The sequence below is a fragment of the Apodemus sylvaticus genome, chromosome 21 (genome assembly GCF_947179515.1).
Source record: "Apodemus sylvaticus chromosome 21, mApoSyl1.1, whole genome shotgun sequence".
In the NCBI taxonomy this organism is placed as follows: Eukaryota; Metazoa; Chordata; class Mammalia; order Rodentia; family Muridae; genus Apodemus; species Apodemus sylvaticus.
Genome location: NC_067492.1, coordinates 44,487,092 through 44,506,721, shown reverse-complemented (window position 1 = coordinate 44,506,721; position 19,630 = coordinate 44,487,092). Strand labels below are relative to the sequence as shown.

General features: G+C 38.8%; 1 protein-coding gene across 7 annotated transcripts in view; it reads left to right on the top strand.

Annotated features, from left to right (window-relative positions):
* The window catches only part of Phkb (phosphorylase kinase regulatory subunit beta), a 185,136-nt gene that overhangs the window by 47,838 nt on the left and 117,668 nt on the right, over positions 1–19,630 (top strand). For all 7 annotated transcript variants that reach the window (XM_052167173.1, XM_052167171.1, XM_052167170.1 and 4 more), the window contains 2 exons: positions 5,221–5,328; positions 9,231–9,311. In XM_052167173.1, coding sequence (XP_052023133.1) covers positions 5,221–5,328; positions 9,231–9,311 — 189 coding nt within the window. The remainder of the gene's footprint in view (positions 1–5,220; positions 5,329–9,230; positions 9,312–19,630) is intronic.

Genomic DNA, 19,630 nt, shown 5'->3' with positions numbered 1-19,630 from the left:
CACCTTGGCATGTATTAGGAAGCACTTAAGTAGCCATCTTAGATGTCTTTGAAAGGAACTTATCATGATCAACAAAGTGCTCCTCTCACTTGCATCACAGGAAATACCCGAGGATCCAGGAGCTGGAAAAGAAAGTGAATGTCTGTCTCAGTTTCATAGAAGAGTCAGGCAAAGAGTATAAGACAAAAATAACTGAACATCACCCCACTATACAGAAATCCAGGGGCTGGGGTGACTGGGATTACACAAATGCCCTTTTTAGATAGCTTATTTTAAAGGATATTTTGTAAGGGACCATAATTTGCTGAAGAATGACACCCTGGACTCAACTAATATGTAAACACAAAGAATTTTTTTTTTCTGTAGAAGTCCAGCATTCTGGGTTCTCCCATTACCAAGATAGAGAGACAATCAAGAGAGCTCAAAGGTCTGACTTAAAGAACTTAGGGGATTTCAGGGCAGCTGACCTTTGTCTTGCTCCATCTTAGGGACAGTCTGTTACTGGGGCGTGGGGGCTGGAAACTGAGGTCTGGAAACTGTTGCTGAGGAAGTAGCTGAGGAAGTCTGGAAACTGTTGCTGACCCATTGTCCTTACTTCAGGCCAGGTGGCAGGGCAGCCTCTGAGGCCTGGACTTGCCTGAATTTGCCCAATCCTGAACTGCCAACTAAACTTTGTCATGGAGTCAGCCTAGCCTTCTCAATTTCTTTTATGTTGTTGACATCTTCCTACAATTGTATTATGTCCCTTTTCCTGCTCCACCCTCCAATCCTCTCATCTACCTCTCCATGCTGTCTTTCAGATCTTTCAGATCTATGACTTCAGGTTTTCATTAATTGCTGTTACATGCTTATATACATACATACATACATACATACATACATACATACACACCAACCTGATCACTCCATTAAGGGGAAGGTTTTTACTGTGGGTAGAAGAGAGAAAAGATGCAGAGGCATCTGGAAGCATCCAGTGCAGAGAGAGGAAGAATTAGATTGCACGTGGACCACAGATTGGACAAGGCCAGGACTAGGGAAGCAGGAGACTAGTGGACTCAGTGAGATAGCAAGAGATAGGGAATAGAAAGAGAGACTAAGATAAAGAGACAGAGTAAGTGGGAGTGAATGTTGGAACTCCGGGAGATATAAAGAGAGGAGGCAGGAAGGGGATGGAGGGAGAGAGAATAATGAGAATAAATTTGCCCTCATAAAGAGGACATGTGGGCATCTGGGAGAAGGAGGGCCTGGGGATGCCAGGAGCCACTGTGTACATGTGTGAAGGCTGTGAGGTGTATCAAATGCCAGGAGTCACCATGCTAGTGTGAAGGCTTTGAGGTGTATCAAGGGTACTTGTGGGTAAGGACTGAGCCAGCCTGGGGGCGGGGATCAGCTTTGATGTTGCTATTATACACAGGTATAAGCCAATGGAACTGACCCTGTGTTCCTGCTGACAGTGGCTAGGGAAGTGACTCCTTTTGGCAGATGGGAGCCAGTTTTACAAGTTCCTGAGGAATGCTCACCTTGTCTAACTGCCCCAAATCCTCCTGTAGATTAGTTTGAGTTAATTTCTGGATAGGAAACAGCCTGAGACCTCACAGATATATTTATAAATACACAAGTACTACCTGTTCAGACTGTATTATGTTACTTGTAATGTGTGTTTCCATTTGGTATGGCACTAATTAGCGTCCTTTTCCCAGGGCAAGACTATTTTTCCCCCTTTTTGAAGATTGGTTTAGCGGATAGGGTTTTAGTTGTTGTTTTGTATTTTGTTTTGTTTTGTTTTTAATTTTGTATTATTTCTTTTGTCAATATTGTATCATGCACGCCAATCCTATTTATCTTCCTCTCTTGTATTTACCCTCAACCTCCCCCATAAGACAGAAAAACAAACAAAGTCCTCCTTTTGGATGCTTTAGTGTGGCATAGTATGCCATTCTTCTTTGCAAATGTTTATTGCAATGACTCTTTCATTTGGCCTGAGACTTCTGGCTTCCGCCACTGGAACTTTACTGGGACTCCTTTCCAATACCCTGTTATTGCCCTGTGTCATGGAGATTTTCTAGTTTAGGGTGTGTAGAACTGGCCCCTTCATGCACTCCAGTGGTTCATCAGTAGGTTAGATGTTGGGGTGGGCTAATTCACAGCCCTGGGTCTAGACCTAAAGATATCTGAGCTGGTCAACCTGCCCAGTCTTCTGCTCTCATATCCTCGGGTCGGCTCACCTGCATTTTCTACATTCAAGGCCAGCTCTTATGCCCCCTTTGTGAGGGCAGGGATGGCTCCTGCTCTCATTACCTGAGGGCAAGCTCTCCCACCTGCAGTAGGTGGGTGAGGGGCAGGGATGGCTCCTGCTCTCATTACCTGAGGGCAAGCTCTCCCACCTGCAGTAGGTGGTGTGTGGTAAGTGTGCTGGAGGGACTCTCTCCCTTGCCCACACAGCCACTTGACAGACAATTCCTGGGACCAGTTTTCTCATGCTCACACACTTGGGGCTAGCTCACCTGCAACCTCACATTCAGAGTCAGAACTACTATGTGCAGGACCTGCTCTCCTGCTCTAGCAGATAGGAGCTTTGACTGTCTGTTGGTTAGTTGTTTAGTTCTTTGGTTGGCTATTTGTTTTGATAATGGGTCTCACTATCTAACCTTGGCTCTCTTGGAACTCACTATATAGACCAGGCTGGCCTTAAACTCACAGTCTACTAGCCTCTGCCTCCTAAGAACTGGGATCAAAGGTGTATGCCACCAAATTTAGCTCAGCTGAAGTTTTTTGTTTTTTTTGTTTTTTTTTCATTTGATACATTCTTTATTTACATTTCAAATGATTTCCCCTTTCCTGGCTCCCAGCTCCGAAAGTCCGATAAGCCCTCTTCCTTCCCCCTCTCCCCCCATCTACCCCTTCCCACTTCTCTGTTCTGGTATTCCCCTACACTGCTGCACTGAACCTTTCTAGAATCAGGGGCAACTCCTTCCTTCTTCTTGTACATCATTTGATATGTGGATTATGTCTTGGGTATTCCAAGTTTCTAGGCTAATATCCACTTATCAGTGAGTGCATACCTCACTTAGGATGATATTCTCTAGCTCCATCCATTTGTCTAAGAATTTCATGAATTCATTGTTTTTAATAGCGGAGTAGTATTCCATAGTGTAAATATACCACATTTTCTGTATCCATTCCTCCGTTGAGGGACATCTGGGTTCTTTCCAGCTTCTGGCTATTATAAATAGTACTGCTATGAACATAGTGGAACATGTGTCCTTATTGCATGCCAGGGAATCCTCTGGGTATGTGCCCAGGAATGGTATAGCAGGATCCTCCTGAAGTGTCATGCCAAGTTTTCTGAGGAACCCCCAGACTGATTTCCAGAGTGGTTGTTCCAGCTTGTAATCCCATCAGCAGTGGAGGAGTGTTCCTCTTTCTCCACATCCTCACCAATACCTGCTCTCTCCTGAGTTTTTAATCTTAGCCATTCTGACTGGTGTGAGGTGAAATCTCAGGGTTGTTTTGATTTGCATTTCCCTAATGACTAATGATGTTGAACATTTTTTTAAGGTGCTTCTCAGCCATATGAAGTTCTTAGGTGAAAATTCTTTGTTTAGCTCTCTACCCCATTTTTAATAGGGTTATTTGGTTTTCTGGGGTCTACCTTCTTGAGTTCTTTGTATATATTGGATATTAGCCCTCTGACAGATATAGGGTTGGTGAAGATCTTTTCCCAATTTGTTGGTTGCCAATTTGTCTTTTTGATGGTGTCCTTTGCCTTATAGAAACTTTGTAATTTTATGAGGTCCCATTTGTCAATTCTTGATCTTAGAGCATACGCCATTGGTGTTATGTTCAGGAACTTTTCCCCTGTGCCCATGTGCTGAAGGCTCTTCCCCAGTTTCTTTTCTATTAGTTTCAGTGTGTCTGGTTTTATGTGGAGGTCCTTGATCCACTTGGAGTTGAGCTTTGAACAAGGAGATAAGAATGGATGAATTTGCATTCTTCTGCATGCTGACCTCCAGTTGAACCAGCACCATTTTTGAAAAGGCTATCTTTTTTCCACTGGATATTTTCAGCTCCTTTGTCGAAGATCAAGTGGCCATAGGTGTGTGGGTTCATTTCTGGGTCTTCTATCCTGTTCCATTGATCCACCTGCCTGTCACTGTACCAATACCATGCAGTTTTTAACACTATTTCAGCTGAGTTTTTAAAGATGAGAATTTTGAAAAAGATAAGATTATGATCATGTGTCCTCAGCTGAATTGGCTAAGGTCAGAACACAAACTTATCTGTATTAACATCATTCTTGCGAAAGAGAAGAAAACTCTTGCTATGTCATTTTGTTTGTTTTCATCATTCTTTTCTTATGTTTGGCACATCATTGGCATCAGTCAGTGCTACTCAGGTTCAGCTGAGCAGGCCCTGAAGGAGGATGGATACTCATTCCACTCTTGGAGACCAGATCGGCCTACATAACAAGAGAGAGCCAGCTGAACAAAAGAAAGTGAAAAGAAAAACACATTATATGTAATTAGTAAATAAAAATATGCTCTCTATCCTCATAGAATTGTTACTTTGGTAATTAGGTATGTAGAAGAAATGAAGACATTTGCAGTACCCTAGATAAAATGTGTTATCCTCAAGGAAGAGAAAGAGTCTGAATTTTGGATACTACACTGTATTAGAATATAGTCTAAAATACTTTTCCATTCCACTGTCATGTTAAACTGTATAGTTAAGTACAATCACTGGAACCCTGTTAGACATAGGAAATACATAATTAGATAAGACAGGCTGGCTAGGTGACTCAGCCTTCTACCAAAGTTGATAACCTAATGTCAGTTTCTGGGCCACATATGATGGAGGGAGAGAACTGCCTCCCACAAGTTGTCTTCTAACCTTCAATATCATGTGTGGTGTATATATACATACCCCACACATATATACACATATATACGCACACACATCATAAATAAATGAAATGTTAAAAAACCCCAGCAATCAAGTAATATTCAGTACTTTGCCATAACTTATTGTCCGATACGAACACACTCCCTACTCCATTAGAGCTCAGTGCCATGAGCATCACTTGACACTTGTGTTCAGTCTAGTCAGTTGGGCATTGTGAGATTTTGCTTTCCTTATGAAAATAATTGCTTGCAAAGTAACTGTCTCACTGTTAGATGAGTGTGTGAGTGACCATCATTCACACTGTGTCTCTGCTTCTAGGTGCAGCAGTTTAAGCAAGACCCCCGGCCCACAACGTGTCTCCACTCTGTTTTCAGTGTGCACACTGGCGATGAGCTGCTCAGCTATGAAGAGTACGGCCATCTTCAGGTAAAAGGAAAGTTAAAGGTTCACTTTTCTACTATTTACATGGCATATACTGGTATAGTTGAGGGTCCTTACACTTATTTTAAAAATTATTTTATTTATTTACATTCCAAGTGTTTCTCCCTTTCTGGTCCCCCCTCCCAGAGCTTATATTTTTTTAAGTAAATTTCACCACTTTAAAATAGTGTAAATGGACTCTGAAATGGCAAACAAAGTTCATTAGTAACTTATAAGGCTGAAGGAATTACTGTCATGGGATATAAATGGACCATGTCATAGAGTTAATAGTTATTTCTCTTTAGAAGGTAGATGCCCATTCTTCCTTCAGTAATTAAGGCTTGTTTATATAATTAAAAGAATTTCTACACTTGGAAACAAAAGGCAACCAACAGGGGTATAATAATTATTTAGAAGGTTTGATATTTGGTTTTTTCTTTTTTGTATATCAGCCTTCAATAAGGCTAAACACTTCTGTAGGAATATCACAAGCATTTTTGAGACATAACAATTTTGTATTTTGTTAAGTTCTCTCTATATAAGAACAAACCATAGAATTTTTCTTTTAATTTTTACTATCATCCCTACATTTTGTATTTCAAGCTGTATATCCTATGACGTGTTTGTAAAATATAAATATTTATACACTATTTATTAATAGGTTTTCTTTTTGTTTAACTGTGTGTTCTGCTATTTTGAAATAAGATACTCATTAATCATATATTTCTTTCTAAATATAAGTGTTTTTCTGTATGTGTGCAGTGCACTTAATGTGTATACATACACTTGTATGCAGGCACGTGCATATATATACATATATATGCATAAAAGTGTATATATATATTCCAGAAATGTGGCCTCTGACCTCTACTCATATACCATGCTTTATGGGTGTGCATATTGACAAAGAGCATATATATGTATATATATGCATATATATGTATATAATACACATATATGTGGTATGTGTGTCTGTGTTTACATGTACATGAGTGCATTTATAGATCAGAGGACAACTTCCAGTGTTGTCTAGTTGCACACTGTCTAGTTTATTTTGGTATAGTGGTTTACTGCTAACTAATTAGATGAGGTCGGCTAGCTGGTGGGTTCCAGGAATCTTGTCTATCTTGTGCCTCCCAGCTCTGGCATTACCAGAGGGCATTACCACACCCAGCCTGGGTTCCGGAGATCATCATATTCTTACATGTGGCAAGCACTTTACCCGTTGAGCTATCTTTCCAGTTGGAGTGTCTTCTTTTTATAATTTTCCACACTCTTATAAATATTTTACTAAATTAATGAATCAGTTGAGTGGACTGTATTATTATTTCTACTTAGAAGGTAGAAACATACATATAGAAATAAAAGCTTGATTATCAATCCAAACTTTAGTATTTTGTCTCCAAACAAAGAAGGCCATTTGCCCTATTTCTATATAGCAGAGACTTATGTTTGTTTCTTTGTTTTTTTTTTAATAATGATTGAGTTAAATGCATCTTTCTAAAAACTTTATTACAGATTATTAAAATCAAAATAAAGGTGTACAACTTTAATTTTCCTTTAAACAATTAAATTTAGGGTTAGTAAGATGGCTTAGTGCATAAAGGTTCCTGCCATTCAACCTGATGACCTGGTAAAGAGAAAACCAGCTCCAGAAATCTTGCCTCTGACCTCCGCTCAAGTACCATGCTATATGTCCATGCATATGGTCAAAGAGATAAAGTTTAAATCCTTAGGATTACTAAAATTATAAGAAGGCTTTATAAGTCTTGAAGAGCTTATATCCAAAAAGTAGTCTCTCTAAAGAATAGAATTGTAGTTCTTTCACTATTTGTTCACATTTGTGATTTTAATTCTTGGATGGAAATATGTATAATGAAAAAATTATCAATTGATAGGTATTCTATATATTCATGGGGGTATGTAGTGTCAATAAATAGATATTAGATCAAGATAATTGGCATATCAATCATCTTAGACATTTTAGATTTCTTAGTATATCAGACATTCAAAGTCTTTCTTAGTAGTTATTTTTAAATACTCCATTTTTGTCAACAATAGCTAACGTGGTATATTAAGAACATTTAAAGTTATTCCTCCTGTTCAATTACACCCTGAGCCAGCTAGCAATCCTCTTTATCCCCATTTTCACAGCACAGAGCCCCACTAGCACAATACTTTTCTTTGTCCACGGATTTGAAAGGCAGCAGTAATTTTCTGCCCCAACTTCTTGTTGTTACTTAGTGAAAAGTAGAGGTAAGTTAGAGGGACACAAAGCACCAGTGTCTTAGGGCGTAATAACCTTCCCATGTCAACACATGTTTCCCATGTCAACACGTTTCCCATGTCAACACATGTTTCCCATGACAACACATGTTTCCCATGTCAACGCAAAGTACACCTTGCTTACTTTTACTTTTTAACTACTTTTACTTTTTAACTCTGCTTTGCAGTATCCTGACATAATTTTTCTTCCATTTCATTTATTGAATAGCAGTTTTATTGAGATATAATTTGAATGCCATGCAGTTGATTTATTTGAGATGTACCATTATGTGTTTTTAGTATATTCTGAGTTGTGCAACAGTTATCATATTGAAGTTTAGAACAATTCTCCATACTCAAACTCAAACCAAAATCAGCTACTCTGTATTTTTCTTGAAGTTTCCTAAGCAACCTCTCTTTCATTTTATACATCTATGGACAGCCTATTCTTCACATTTCAAGTTTAAATGCAATCATATAAAGAGGATGTTTGAGAATCGTTTGTTACTGGCTTCTTTGATTATCAAAGATTTATTACCAAACGGTAAAAGAGTTAAGGCATCAGTGGGGAGGAAGGCCAAGAAGGATAGACATTCTTGAGACAGGCATGTTCAAGCTGAGTGTCTATAGTATTATTTATGGAAATGGCTCATGTAACTTAGACATCAGTAGTGCAGTCCATTCTAAGTGTGACAGTATGGTTCTCAGGTAGAGGCTAAAGAACCAAGAGCTGGGAAAGGGTAAGAGATGCGTGAGCTCTGGAACTCGCAAATTGAGAACATAGAGCCTAACACTGAAGCCAGAGGATGAGTGCCCTAGCTCTGGTAGAGAAAGCAAGAATGTGCACTTCCTCTGCCCTTTTGTTCCACATCTGGAGACTAGCTATCCAGGCGTCCTTGTGTCTAGCCAGACTGAAATTGAAAATTAATCATCACTCAAAATGAGGCCATAGTGGAGACTGCTTTCCCAGTTCTTTATGTGAGATACTTATATATTCTATCATAATCTTTTCTGGAAGCATTGTTTTTTTTTTTGATCATATATAACATATGTTTAATAGTCTAATAGTTTCATACATTCATAATACTTTTTCATAATTAGTTTTTAATTATACAGCATATCAATGATCATAGGTAACATGTTCCTTTGTTTCCATAACTTCTTTTTTGTCTGAATGAGACTGTTTTGGAGATGTGCTCCTTATTGTTTATAGTGTTTATAGTGTGTCAGTGGAGGTGTAATGTCTTGCTTCTTAACTAGCTTTTTCATTTACATATATTTCAAATGGATTTCATTATATTATTTCCTCAGGGGCTAAAGTATTCCTAAAAGAAGTACTTTAGATTCCTAATTTGAAATTGAAAGAAAGAAATGTTACAGAAACCATGCTAAGAATTCTCCTTAGAGCCTTCTCAGACCCAGCCATTTGTTAACCAGTGCAGAGAACATGGAATTTTAGCCTTTCATATAAAATGCTGGTTTCCATATTCTAGATTAGGTTCATTTCTCTTTTATTTGGTGATAGGGAAGAAATTATTTTTATGTGACGCTATTGGAGAAAATGATGGCATGTATATTCAGTTTCATAGCATAATATTTTCAGTCTTTCCTTTAACCTTTTTAATGTTGCTGTTTGTTTTCAGATAAATGCAGTCTCACTCTTCCTCCTTTACCTGGTGGAAATGATTTCCTCAGGTCTCCAGATAATCTATAACACAGATGAGGTATGATTTTTCCTAAATTTTCTCTTATTAAACTTCATGTAGAGGATATATGATTTTTTCTTTCTTAAAAATGTAATTTTAGTTTGATAAAAGATGCATGTTTTAAATTTGTATAATTAGATATTAGTTTTTAGATTATGAAATTATCTTTATTAAAATACTTTTGTGTTATTTTTTGGTGTATGAAATGATGGGTTTCATTATTATGTATATATATATATACATACACATCATACATACATACATATATACATATATAATACATACATAATATATACATACATACATTTAGATAGACATTATTTTACTTCCCTCATATTGTCTCAACTCTTATCCCTCCTCTTCTTACTATTAGTCTCTTACTCCCTTCTCTTTCTTTAGACTTCTTTGCTGTTCATACTCCCTCTGTTACTTTTCTATGTCCTACATGCATATGCAGGAATGTGCACACACACATAGTTTCCACATGTTTCTTATTTAGGATTGCTATTGCTTGACAAAACATTATGACCAACAAGCAAGTTGGGAGGAAAGGATTTGTTCCACTTACTGTCCCACCAGACTCTTCATCATTGATGGAAGTCGGAACAAAATCTCAAACAAGGCAGGAACCAGGAGGCAGCTCTTGCAGAGTCCAAGGAGGGCGCGACTTACTGGCTTGCTTGTCATGGCTTCTCAGCCTTCTTTCTTTTTTTTTTTTTTTTTTTTTTTTTTTTTTAAATTCTTTTTTTTTTTTTATTATTCGATATAATTTATTTACATTTCAAATGATTTCCCCTTTTCTAGCCCCCCCACTCCCCGAAAGTCCCGCAAGCCCCCTTCTCTTCCCCTGTCCTCCCACCCACCCCTTCCCACTTCCCCGTTCTGGTTTTGCTGAATACTGTTTCACTGAGTCTTTCCAGAACCAGGGGCCACTCCTCCTTTCTTCTTGTACCTCATTTGATGTGTGGATTATGTTTTGGGTATTCCAGTTTTCTAGGTTAATATCCACTTATTAGTGAGTGCATACCATGATTCACCTTTTGAGTCTGGGTTACCTCACTTAGTATGATATTCTCTAGCTCCATCCATTTGCCTAAGAATTTCATGAATTCATTGTTTCTAATGGCTGAATAGTACTCCATTGTGTAGATATACCACATTTTTTGCATCCACTCTTCTGTTGAGGGATACCTGGGTTCTTTCCAGCATCTGGCAATTACAAATAGGGCTGCTATGAACATAGTAGAACATGTATCCTTATTACATGGTGGGGAGTCTTCTGGGTATATGCCCAGGAGTGGTATAGCAGGATCTTCTCAGCCTTCTTTCTTATAGAACCCAGGACTACTAGCCCAGGCTTGACTCTACCTGCAATGGCTTGGGACCGCCATGAAGAACTAAGAAAATGCCTTACAACTAGATCTATGGAGGCATTTTCTCAATTAAGAGTCCTCCTTCCATATAGCTCTAGTCTGCTTGTCAGGCTGACATATGACCAGCCAGCATAACATGAAATCATGTGAAATTTATCTTTATGACATTAATGTATTTGGCTTAATATAATGATCTATTCCATCTATTTTCTACAAAAGACACAATTTAAAGGCAAGCATAGTATAAACAGGTGACAGAACTTGAGGGAATGCTCTGTCTCAGATCATCTGAAGAGGAGAATGTAGCTTTCAGAAAGTGTTAGTGACCGAGAAAATGAAGTCACATTCTCAGATTTTCTCACCATTTTTTCACACCCTTGCTTTTTATAATTCATCTGTTAAAATGTCAAACAAACAAATGACTTTTCATCATATCTTACCACTTTTATTTTTGTTTCTTTTTTCTTCACCAAGACAAAGTGCTGTTCATAGTCTCCTTGGGAAAACTGTAAGGGATTTATAGTCCAGTGTTGTGAAGTTTTCCTTCAAGAGGCATCAATATGAGAGGAAACATACAAGCTCACATGACAAACCTCACAGGCACACATGTGGGGAGGCACACAGGATCACATGTGGGGAGGCACACAGGCTCACATGTGGGGAGGCACACAGGCTCACATGTGGGGAGGCACACAAGCACACATGAGAAACCACACAGGCACACACATGTGAAGAAGCACACAGGATCACATGTGAGGAAGCAAACAGGCTCACATGTGAAGAAGCACACAGGCTCACATGTGAAGAAGCACACAGGCTCACATGTGAAGAAGCACACACACACACACACACACACACACACACACGTGAAGAAGCACATAGGCGCACATGTGAAGAAGCACACAGGCTCACATGTGAGGAAGCACACAGGCATTCATGAGAGGAAACACACAGGCTCACATGTGTGGAAGCACACAGGCTCACATGTGAGGAAGCACACAGGTACATATGTTAGGAATCCTAGTACCTTTCAATACTTTGAAAGCTAGCCAATAGGAAGGAGGTTTCCATCTCAGTTCCACCTTGATTTCTCTGTATATTACATACAACTAAGGTACACAGTGTCTTCAGCAATAGGGTCTTATATAGTTCTGGTGGGCAACTAAGAAAGGTAAGAGCCTGTGTTGCATTGGGAATCTCTGGGACTTCCCTGACTAACAGTGTCTATTGAGGCCTCAGGGATTTTTGTGTATTATCTCATTGCTTCTGGGAAAAGATTATCTGGTAATGCAAGGCACTCCCCTATGAAATATTTTCATATTTTTTTAAATTGGCTTAGAAATTAATAGGTTTCCATATGTTTTTTTTCCATATCCCCTTTATTTTGGTTATCTGTCCTCTTCCCATACTTTTGTGACCCCTTACCCTCTTAATAACACTCCCTGTTCAACCCTTTCCACTCCCAGTATTACTACCTACTTCTTTCATGTTACCTCTATTCTCCTGACCCCTCTGACTCATGCTAATTATGTCCCTCCATAGACATTCCATGTCAGACACACAGAACCAAAGAGCTAAGCCTGGCATATGAGAGAGCATTGCAGCATTTGTCTTTCCTAGCACTCAGTTTAATATCTTCAACTTCCTCCCATTTACCTGAGATTACCTGACTTTTGTTTTCTTTATAGCCATAAAGACTTCCGTTGTGTGTATGTATGCACCACACTTCTATTATGCACCAATCAGCTGATGGTTATCTGGGCTGGGGCTGTGACCGAGCTGCCACAAATATGGCAGCACTGAAGGCGCATGCGCAAGTGTTGAAGCAGGATGTGAATTGGTTCAGTCTGCAGTGAGAGCTGGGTCAGATTGCTTTTTATATCTGATTTTATTTTTCATTTAAGAAATCTTGGGTCTTATTCCCAAAGTGGACTCTGTAGCTTATGCCCTTACAACAGTCTAAAAGGATGCCCAGTCCTTACTTCCACATGAGTATTTGTTTAGTTGTATTCTTGACAATAACCGTTTAGACTAGTGAGCTAAGTGCTGTGGTAGCGTTAATCTGCATTTCCCTGAAAGCATAGCATGGTGAGCACCTTTTGATGTATTTTCTGGCTATTTGTATTTTTTCTTTAAAAAAAAAAGAGCTGTGTTTAGTTCCATAGTCTTAATTTTTAATTGAGTTGTTTTCTTGATATTTCATAGTTTTAGTTTCTTCTATATTCTAAAATGCTAATTCTCTTTCAGAAATAAAATGGACAAAGGTTTTCTCTCCCTCTTTCTCTTTCTTATTCCATCTTTTTTTCATTTCTTTTTTGGGTTTTTTGAGGCATGGCTTCTTTATGTAGCCTGGGATGTCCTGGAACTCACTCTGTAGACCAGGCTGTTCTCGAACTCAAAAATGCAGCCCGTAGAAGTCAGTTCTCTCCTTCTGCCATGTGGGTCTGTCTGTGCCTCTGCTGGGACTGACGGCGCACACTCCCATTTTGTAGGCTGCCTCTTTACTTATGGCTTCCTGTGCTATGTGGGATGAGACCCAGTCTGTCCGCTGTCATTCTTTACCTTTGGTCCGGACTCCCATCCACAGCGTCCTCACCCATGTGCACGTGTTAGCGTGTTTCTGTTTTCTTTCTTCTGGCAGCTTTTCTGTGGAGATCTTCAGTCCATAATGGTTTGTTTCTATGTCATTTCTATCCTGATCATTATTATTGTTTCCTGTATACTGCTTTAGAGTTGGCTCGGGTCTCGTTTTCCTAAGACCCGAAAGTAGACCTGTACATGATTTTGCTTTAGTTCTTTCTGATGTTGATGCCATGTTGAGCACTCTTCACTCTCTCTTCTGGCTACCTTCACCATGCCCCATAGCCTTGGCCTGTTGTGTTTTCATTTTCCTTCATCTGTAGCAATGTTTTCTATTTCCTTTTGGACCTTTTTAGTGACTTCCTTCTTAACAGTCAGCAGCATATGGTTTAATCTTCCTGGGGCAGCATAGTTTCTGAAGTGTTTCTCTGTTTCAGTGTGCTCAGATGGAATACAGGATGGAATTCTTATATTTGCCAAGGCTTGATTTGTCTGTTAATATATGACCTGCTTTGGAGAAAGTTCCATGCTCCTGCTAACTAAAAATATATACTCTCTAGCATTGAGTGGAATGTTCTGTAAATGTCTCTTAGATCTGTCTGATTTATAGTGTCATTTACTGTAACTGCCCGCAGTTACATCAAGCGAGTTACCTGAAGGGAAGCTGGGGATGCATGGGAAGGCGGCGAAAAGAGATGGAGACCATGACACACCTGCTGCTCAAGGTCTCCAGGTTTAATGGAGGACTCCAAATATATAGGAAGGGGAAAACCCTTCCCCCAAAGGCTGAAAACTTCTCCGCAGAACCAGTTCAGTTGCTCCACAGGTGACTAGTGTTTTTCAGGAAGCTGCAGGTCCTTGAAGAACCATGGACTTTACCTTGGTCTGAGTGCTCTACCCTAGGTGGAGGGGATTCTGGCTAACACAGGAGTTCCTGCTCAAAGGCTGGGAGAGGAACTTCACATTGGTCAATGTCAAGGTCCTGCCAGGTGGCATGGCACCCCAGTAAGGCTCTCTACAATTTACTCCAATATTTCTCTTTGTTTGGATGACCTTTCTCTTGGTGAGTGTGTGATGTTGAAGTTTTCTGACATAACTGTGTTAGAGATCATTCGTAGCTTTAGATCTTTTAGTGTTTGCTTTATAAAATTGAGTTCACCTCTGCTTGCTGAATGTGTATTTAGAAATGCAATATGTTTTTGATGGATTGTTGCCTTAGTTATGACATGGTTTCAAACGTATTTTGTCAGATATGAGTAGCTAGTCAAGGGTCAGTGAAGGCTTCAGTGGGTAAAAACACCTCCAGCTATGACCCATGTTTGATCCCCAGGACCCACGTGGTAGAGGGGATAAGTGACTTCCACAGGCTGTCTAATATGCTCCACACGTGCACTCTGGCCATCACATGTCACATACACACACTCCAGAAATAGTTTGTTTTTTTAAATAAACAAATGCTTTTAAAATAAATTTTTAGTAAAAGAAAACCTAAGCCAGGTCTTTTCTATTTTAATTTGTTTGTTAATACCTTCCTACCCTAAGATGGTACTGTACATGATGGTAAGGTGGTGTTCTGAGAAACAGCAAAAATATGTGTCCAGTTTGTTAATCCATTCTTTTAGGATGTCTCTTTTTACTGGCGAATTGAGACAATTAATATTCAGAGTTGTTTTAACAGATGTGTTTGTTCTTTTCTTCATTTTATATACTGTTTCTCTAGACTGCTTTGATTAGTTGCTTTGGTATTGTTTATTTTTCCCTTGTAGCTTTGTGTGTGTGTGTGTGTGTGTGTGTGTTTCCTAAGTTCCCAATGGTCTTCGTAGAATTGGTTTATACTTAAGAGTTGCTTTGGTCTGTGTTTATCATGGACAGTTTTGCTAGGTGGAATAATCAAGGTCAGCCAATCTGATCCAGTCTCTGGCAACAGAAGGTGGGCCTTGCATTTACACGTCTCCGTCCTTTCCTCTTGCAGTTGTCACTGTTCAAACTGGTTCATTCTGGTTTATTGAATATTCTCTACTTATTCAATATTTAGAATACTCAGATGGAGAGTTATTTTTATGTTAAAAATGACAAAAGTAATGTATAGTGTTGCATTACTTCAAGGTTACACATGTGGTAGTGATGTTAGCATTGGAACTGAATGGTCTGGCTAAAGATTTTATTCTCTATATTTTTAGTGTCATGTCCTTATTTCACTTGCACAGATATGAGATACATATATGTCATATGAGAATGTACTGTTTGAGCCCTGAACTCTGCCCATGAGACGGAATATATTCAGGTTTATTTATATATGAATGACCATATGTAATGATTTAATAAATATTGTAGAGAATTTGTCATGATATACTCTGATATTGAAGAACTGGGGGAAGAAATCAAATAGATAACTACTATAAGTGGAGTGCATTAGAACAGCCATTGGTTGAAGAAGTATTGATTCAAAATCCTAGATGAAATAAACAAGTTACACAAACATCTGGAGAAGGCTCCAGACAGGGACAGACAGTGTAAAGTTTGCTGCATTGTGTGTTCCCACCATGCATTCACACCTGGGCTGTGGTAGATGGCCAGAGCTTGGTGTATCACTTCTGAGAGGGCAGAGAACATGCTAAGGATCTGCAATTTTATTCCTAAGGTGATAAGTTGCCAGGGGAGTTTGAGAATCAGCACACAAGGGGCCATAAGAAACATGCCTCTAGAATCTACTTGAAAACAGGTGTGGAAGTCATCTACCAAGTTGTCTGAAGACACATTGCTGAATTTTTCTTTGAGGCTGATCATACATACATCCTCTGCTTAGTTACATTCTAATTTCAACATCACTGAAGGAAGGAAGTTGTTTATTTAAACACCTACTTATGCAAAGATATTGTTTGTATAAGCAGTTTAGGTACATTAAACACCAATGTGGCTTAGTAAACTATGCCTTAGTCCTCTTTGTGAAAGAATATCATGTATTAGTCATCTTAATTACAGGGTATTTATAGCTCATGTACATAGATGATAAAATATTTTATATCATTCTTTGAGCTTTTGAAAGAGGCTAATCAGAAAATGGAAGAGTCCCTAACAGGAGTCAGTGTTATCACAGTTTGTTTCTTCTAATCTCAAATGGAAAATTATATGATAACTCCTAATGTATGAGAAACTCTAGGAATTTAGGACCATAGCAGTGTTCGTTAGTCATCAATATGCGATAAAAATGTCATTTTACTGTAAGACTGTAGTTTTCTGAGGGGTTCTCCCGCCCCCCCCCCCCCAGACAGGGTTTCTCTGTATAGCCCTGGCTGTCCTGGAACTCACTCTGTAGACCAGGCCTCCGCCTGCCTCTCAGAGAAATCTCTGCCTCCCAGAGAGCTGGGATTACAGGATTGCGCCACCACCACCGCCCTGCCCTGAGTTTTTTTTTTTTTTTTTTTTTTTTTTTAACATTTCTACAGAAAATTAATACATCTAAGTTATCTTTTCATCTTAGGGTCTTCAAATGTTTTATTCAGTTGCAGAGATACTCTCTTGCATAATTCTATACATCTGAAAATAAATAAGTGTAAATCCGTGGCTGGAGAGATGGCTTGGCAGTTGTGTTCTCTCCCAGGACCACATGGCAGCCCACACCTGCCCATAACTGCAGTTTCAGGGCACCAGGCGCCTTCTGGCCTTCACAGGCACTTCACACCTATGATGGTGTATGTGTAGGCAAAACACTTAAACACATATAATAAAAAGATATCTTTAAAAAAATATGAATTCGTCTACCTTGTGACTGTTCTTTTCTGTCCTGTTCCAAGTGTTAAGTTATATCTTATGGTTTATATGCAAAATACAACCTTCCAAATGGAAGTACAGGTCCATTTTCCTTATTTCCACTCCTCTTTACTGTGCTGATCATATTCTTGTCAGATTTAGGCATTCGCATTTTACAAGGAATGCTGCCTTCCACTTGCAAGCCTTAACTACTTAGCGTAAACCTCTCCATAATATTCCTCCTCACGTCACACATTTGCTCTCCAGTGACTGTCCCTCCTTCATCCTTGAACCTGATAATTTGTGTCATCTATGATTTTTTTTTTTTATGCCTGGTCTTGCTTCAGGGTTTTGTTTTGTTTTTGTATTTTGGTTCCATTGAGATAAAGATAAATTAAGTGGAAAATTTAACTAATCTATTCAGTCCTCCCAAGTATCAGATTTCTTCTCCTACAAATGCTGGTGCTGACATCTGTGCCTGTGGTGCAGTTTGTTTGTGTCTTTCCTTTTCTCTTTGTAGTCTATGTCGTTTGTAATATATGCCCTTGATGGTTTTGCTGTGTTAATTGATGATTAATTAATGGCTGAACTTATGATTAAATGATTTGTCTGTGTGTTGGGGATGGGGGTTGTTCCAGGTCCAGGCATGCCTTCTGGCTGCTATCCTCAGTAGCTTGCTGAGACCTCGAGCTTAGGTGGTTATAGAGTCAGGAAGAATTCAGGAATAGCCAGTTTTGGAAGCAGATTTGGAGATTTTATTGAGCGTGGTAATTAGCAGAGAAGGGGGCCCGCAGAAGAAAGTAAAGCCTGTGTAAATGTGGGTGACGGGTCCTCGGGAGAGGCCTGTGGCTCAGTGTTAACACAGCAGTCAGATGTAGAACCACGGTGGAGTTTGAAGTTACTGTTTTATCACTGCGTGATTCCTGAGAGGCTTGAAATTGAGACACTGGAAGTTAGGGTGCCTTGAATATCCACCATTCTGTTAGAATTCTTAGACAATGTCTGGGAAAAGAATGAAGCTCTACCCAAGGTCATGTGCAGTCAGGCTTTAAGCCTGGGTCATTGCTACTTTGACATAAAATATCTACACAGGAAAGGAATAGTAACTCTGAGTACAATTATTTTGCATTCACCGGGCATCATGTGAATGCCACGATACCCCTCTAAAGGTCAAAGGACAACACATGGGAATTGAACTCCACCATTTTGGGTTCAGGGATGAAACTCAAGTTTCAGGTTTGATAACAAGTACCTTTATTGGCTTAGTCATCTTGCTGGCCCCCAAAAGCTAAGTGTGCCAGAATTCTTGTTTGATGATGAGCGCTTTACTTCTGTCACCATAATTTCTTTGTGTTCCTGTCTGTTTGTCTCCTTGCCTTTGCAGAAGTCCTCTGTACTTTGGGGGGAATAATCTGGAAGCTCACATAGGTAGCACATGACTTAGTTTTTCACTAAATGCATTAATGACTAGCCAAGACTTTAAGCTCATGTCAGAACTCTTAAAACAAATGTCTACTGTGTAGCAATCCTCAAGAATTCAGTGACTATGTATGTGCCAGATCTATTATATAACTTTTCAGCTTCCTGTGTGTGTGTGTGTGTGTGTGTGTGTTTGCATGCTGCTATCAATGATCTTCTAATGAATACTTATTCCTGTTTTTAGTGGGATACTTGAATTCTTAAAATTAAGCTCTTATCTTGACATTGCTGTCATTTTGTTAATTTTGTGATCAGGCAATGAATTTATGATTAATCCAAATCAGTATATTTGATTTTTTTAAAATAGCTGAGTTCAGACTTTAAAATATTACTTTTGTAAATTTTGTTGAATATGTTAGTTTTATCATATTTTTAAAAGCCTTAATTTGAATTTCAACCTAGCTGGTAAATTATGCTTAATCATGACATACTAGGTTAACTCATGTTTTTTATATGACTCATGTTTTTCATATAAAAATCATTTACTTTTGCCATATAACAAGATGACTGAGTAGAGTTGGCATTTGATTTGTATTTTCATTCCAAGCTTTAAAACCAAAAACGGTGATAAGCAGAAAGGTTAATTAAAAGCAGAAGAGGAATATTAGCTTTTTTTGTCACATACATACACACACACACATAAACACTCATCCACATGCACATATAGTCATAATACAGATGTACTCATGCATATATACATACACACATATGCACAAAATAAATCAATATACTTTTAAAAGCAATACTGTTCAGATATATAACTCTAGCAAGGCTTAAGACAGAACTTCATAATAATCACAGTAATATTTTTCTAATAATGTGGATATTCACATAAATGGAATATATAGGCAGAAATCTCATCTCCGTTTCTGGTTTTGCTAAAGAATGAGTTAAGGAAAAATCTGTTTGAGAGCTGGTGGTATTTTATAACTACAGACAAGAGAAGACAGATGTGGGTACTAATTAGAGGTGGTGGAGGGCGACATGAAACAAATGGTAATGCACTGTGGTTGTGGCTTTAAGAACAACAAGAATGATTAGCTATTGCATCCTTTTGAATTGAGGCTGATGAAAAAATTCATTTTTTAAAAAAGCATTTCATTTAGAAATGAGCAAGGCTAACATGATTGAACCACTTGGAATCTAAGGTACCAG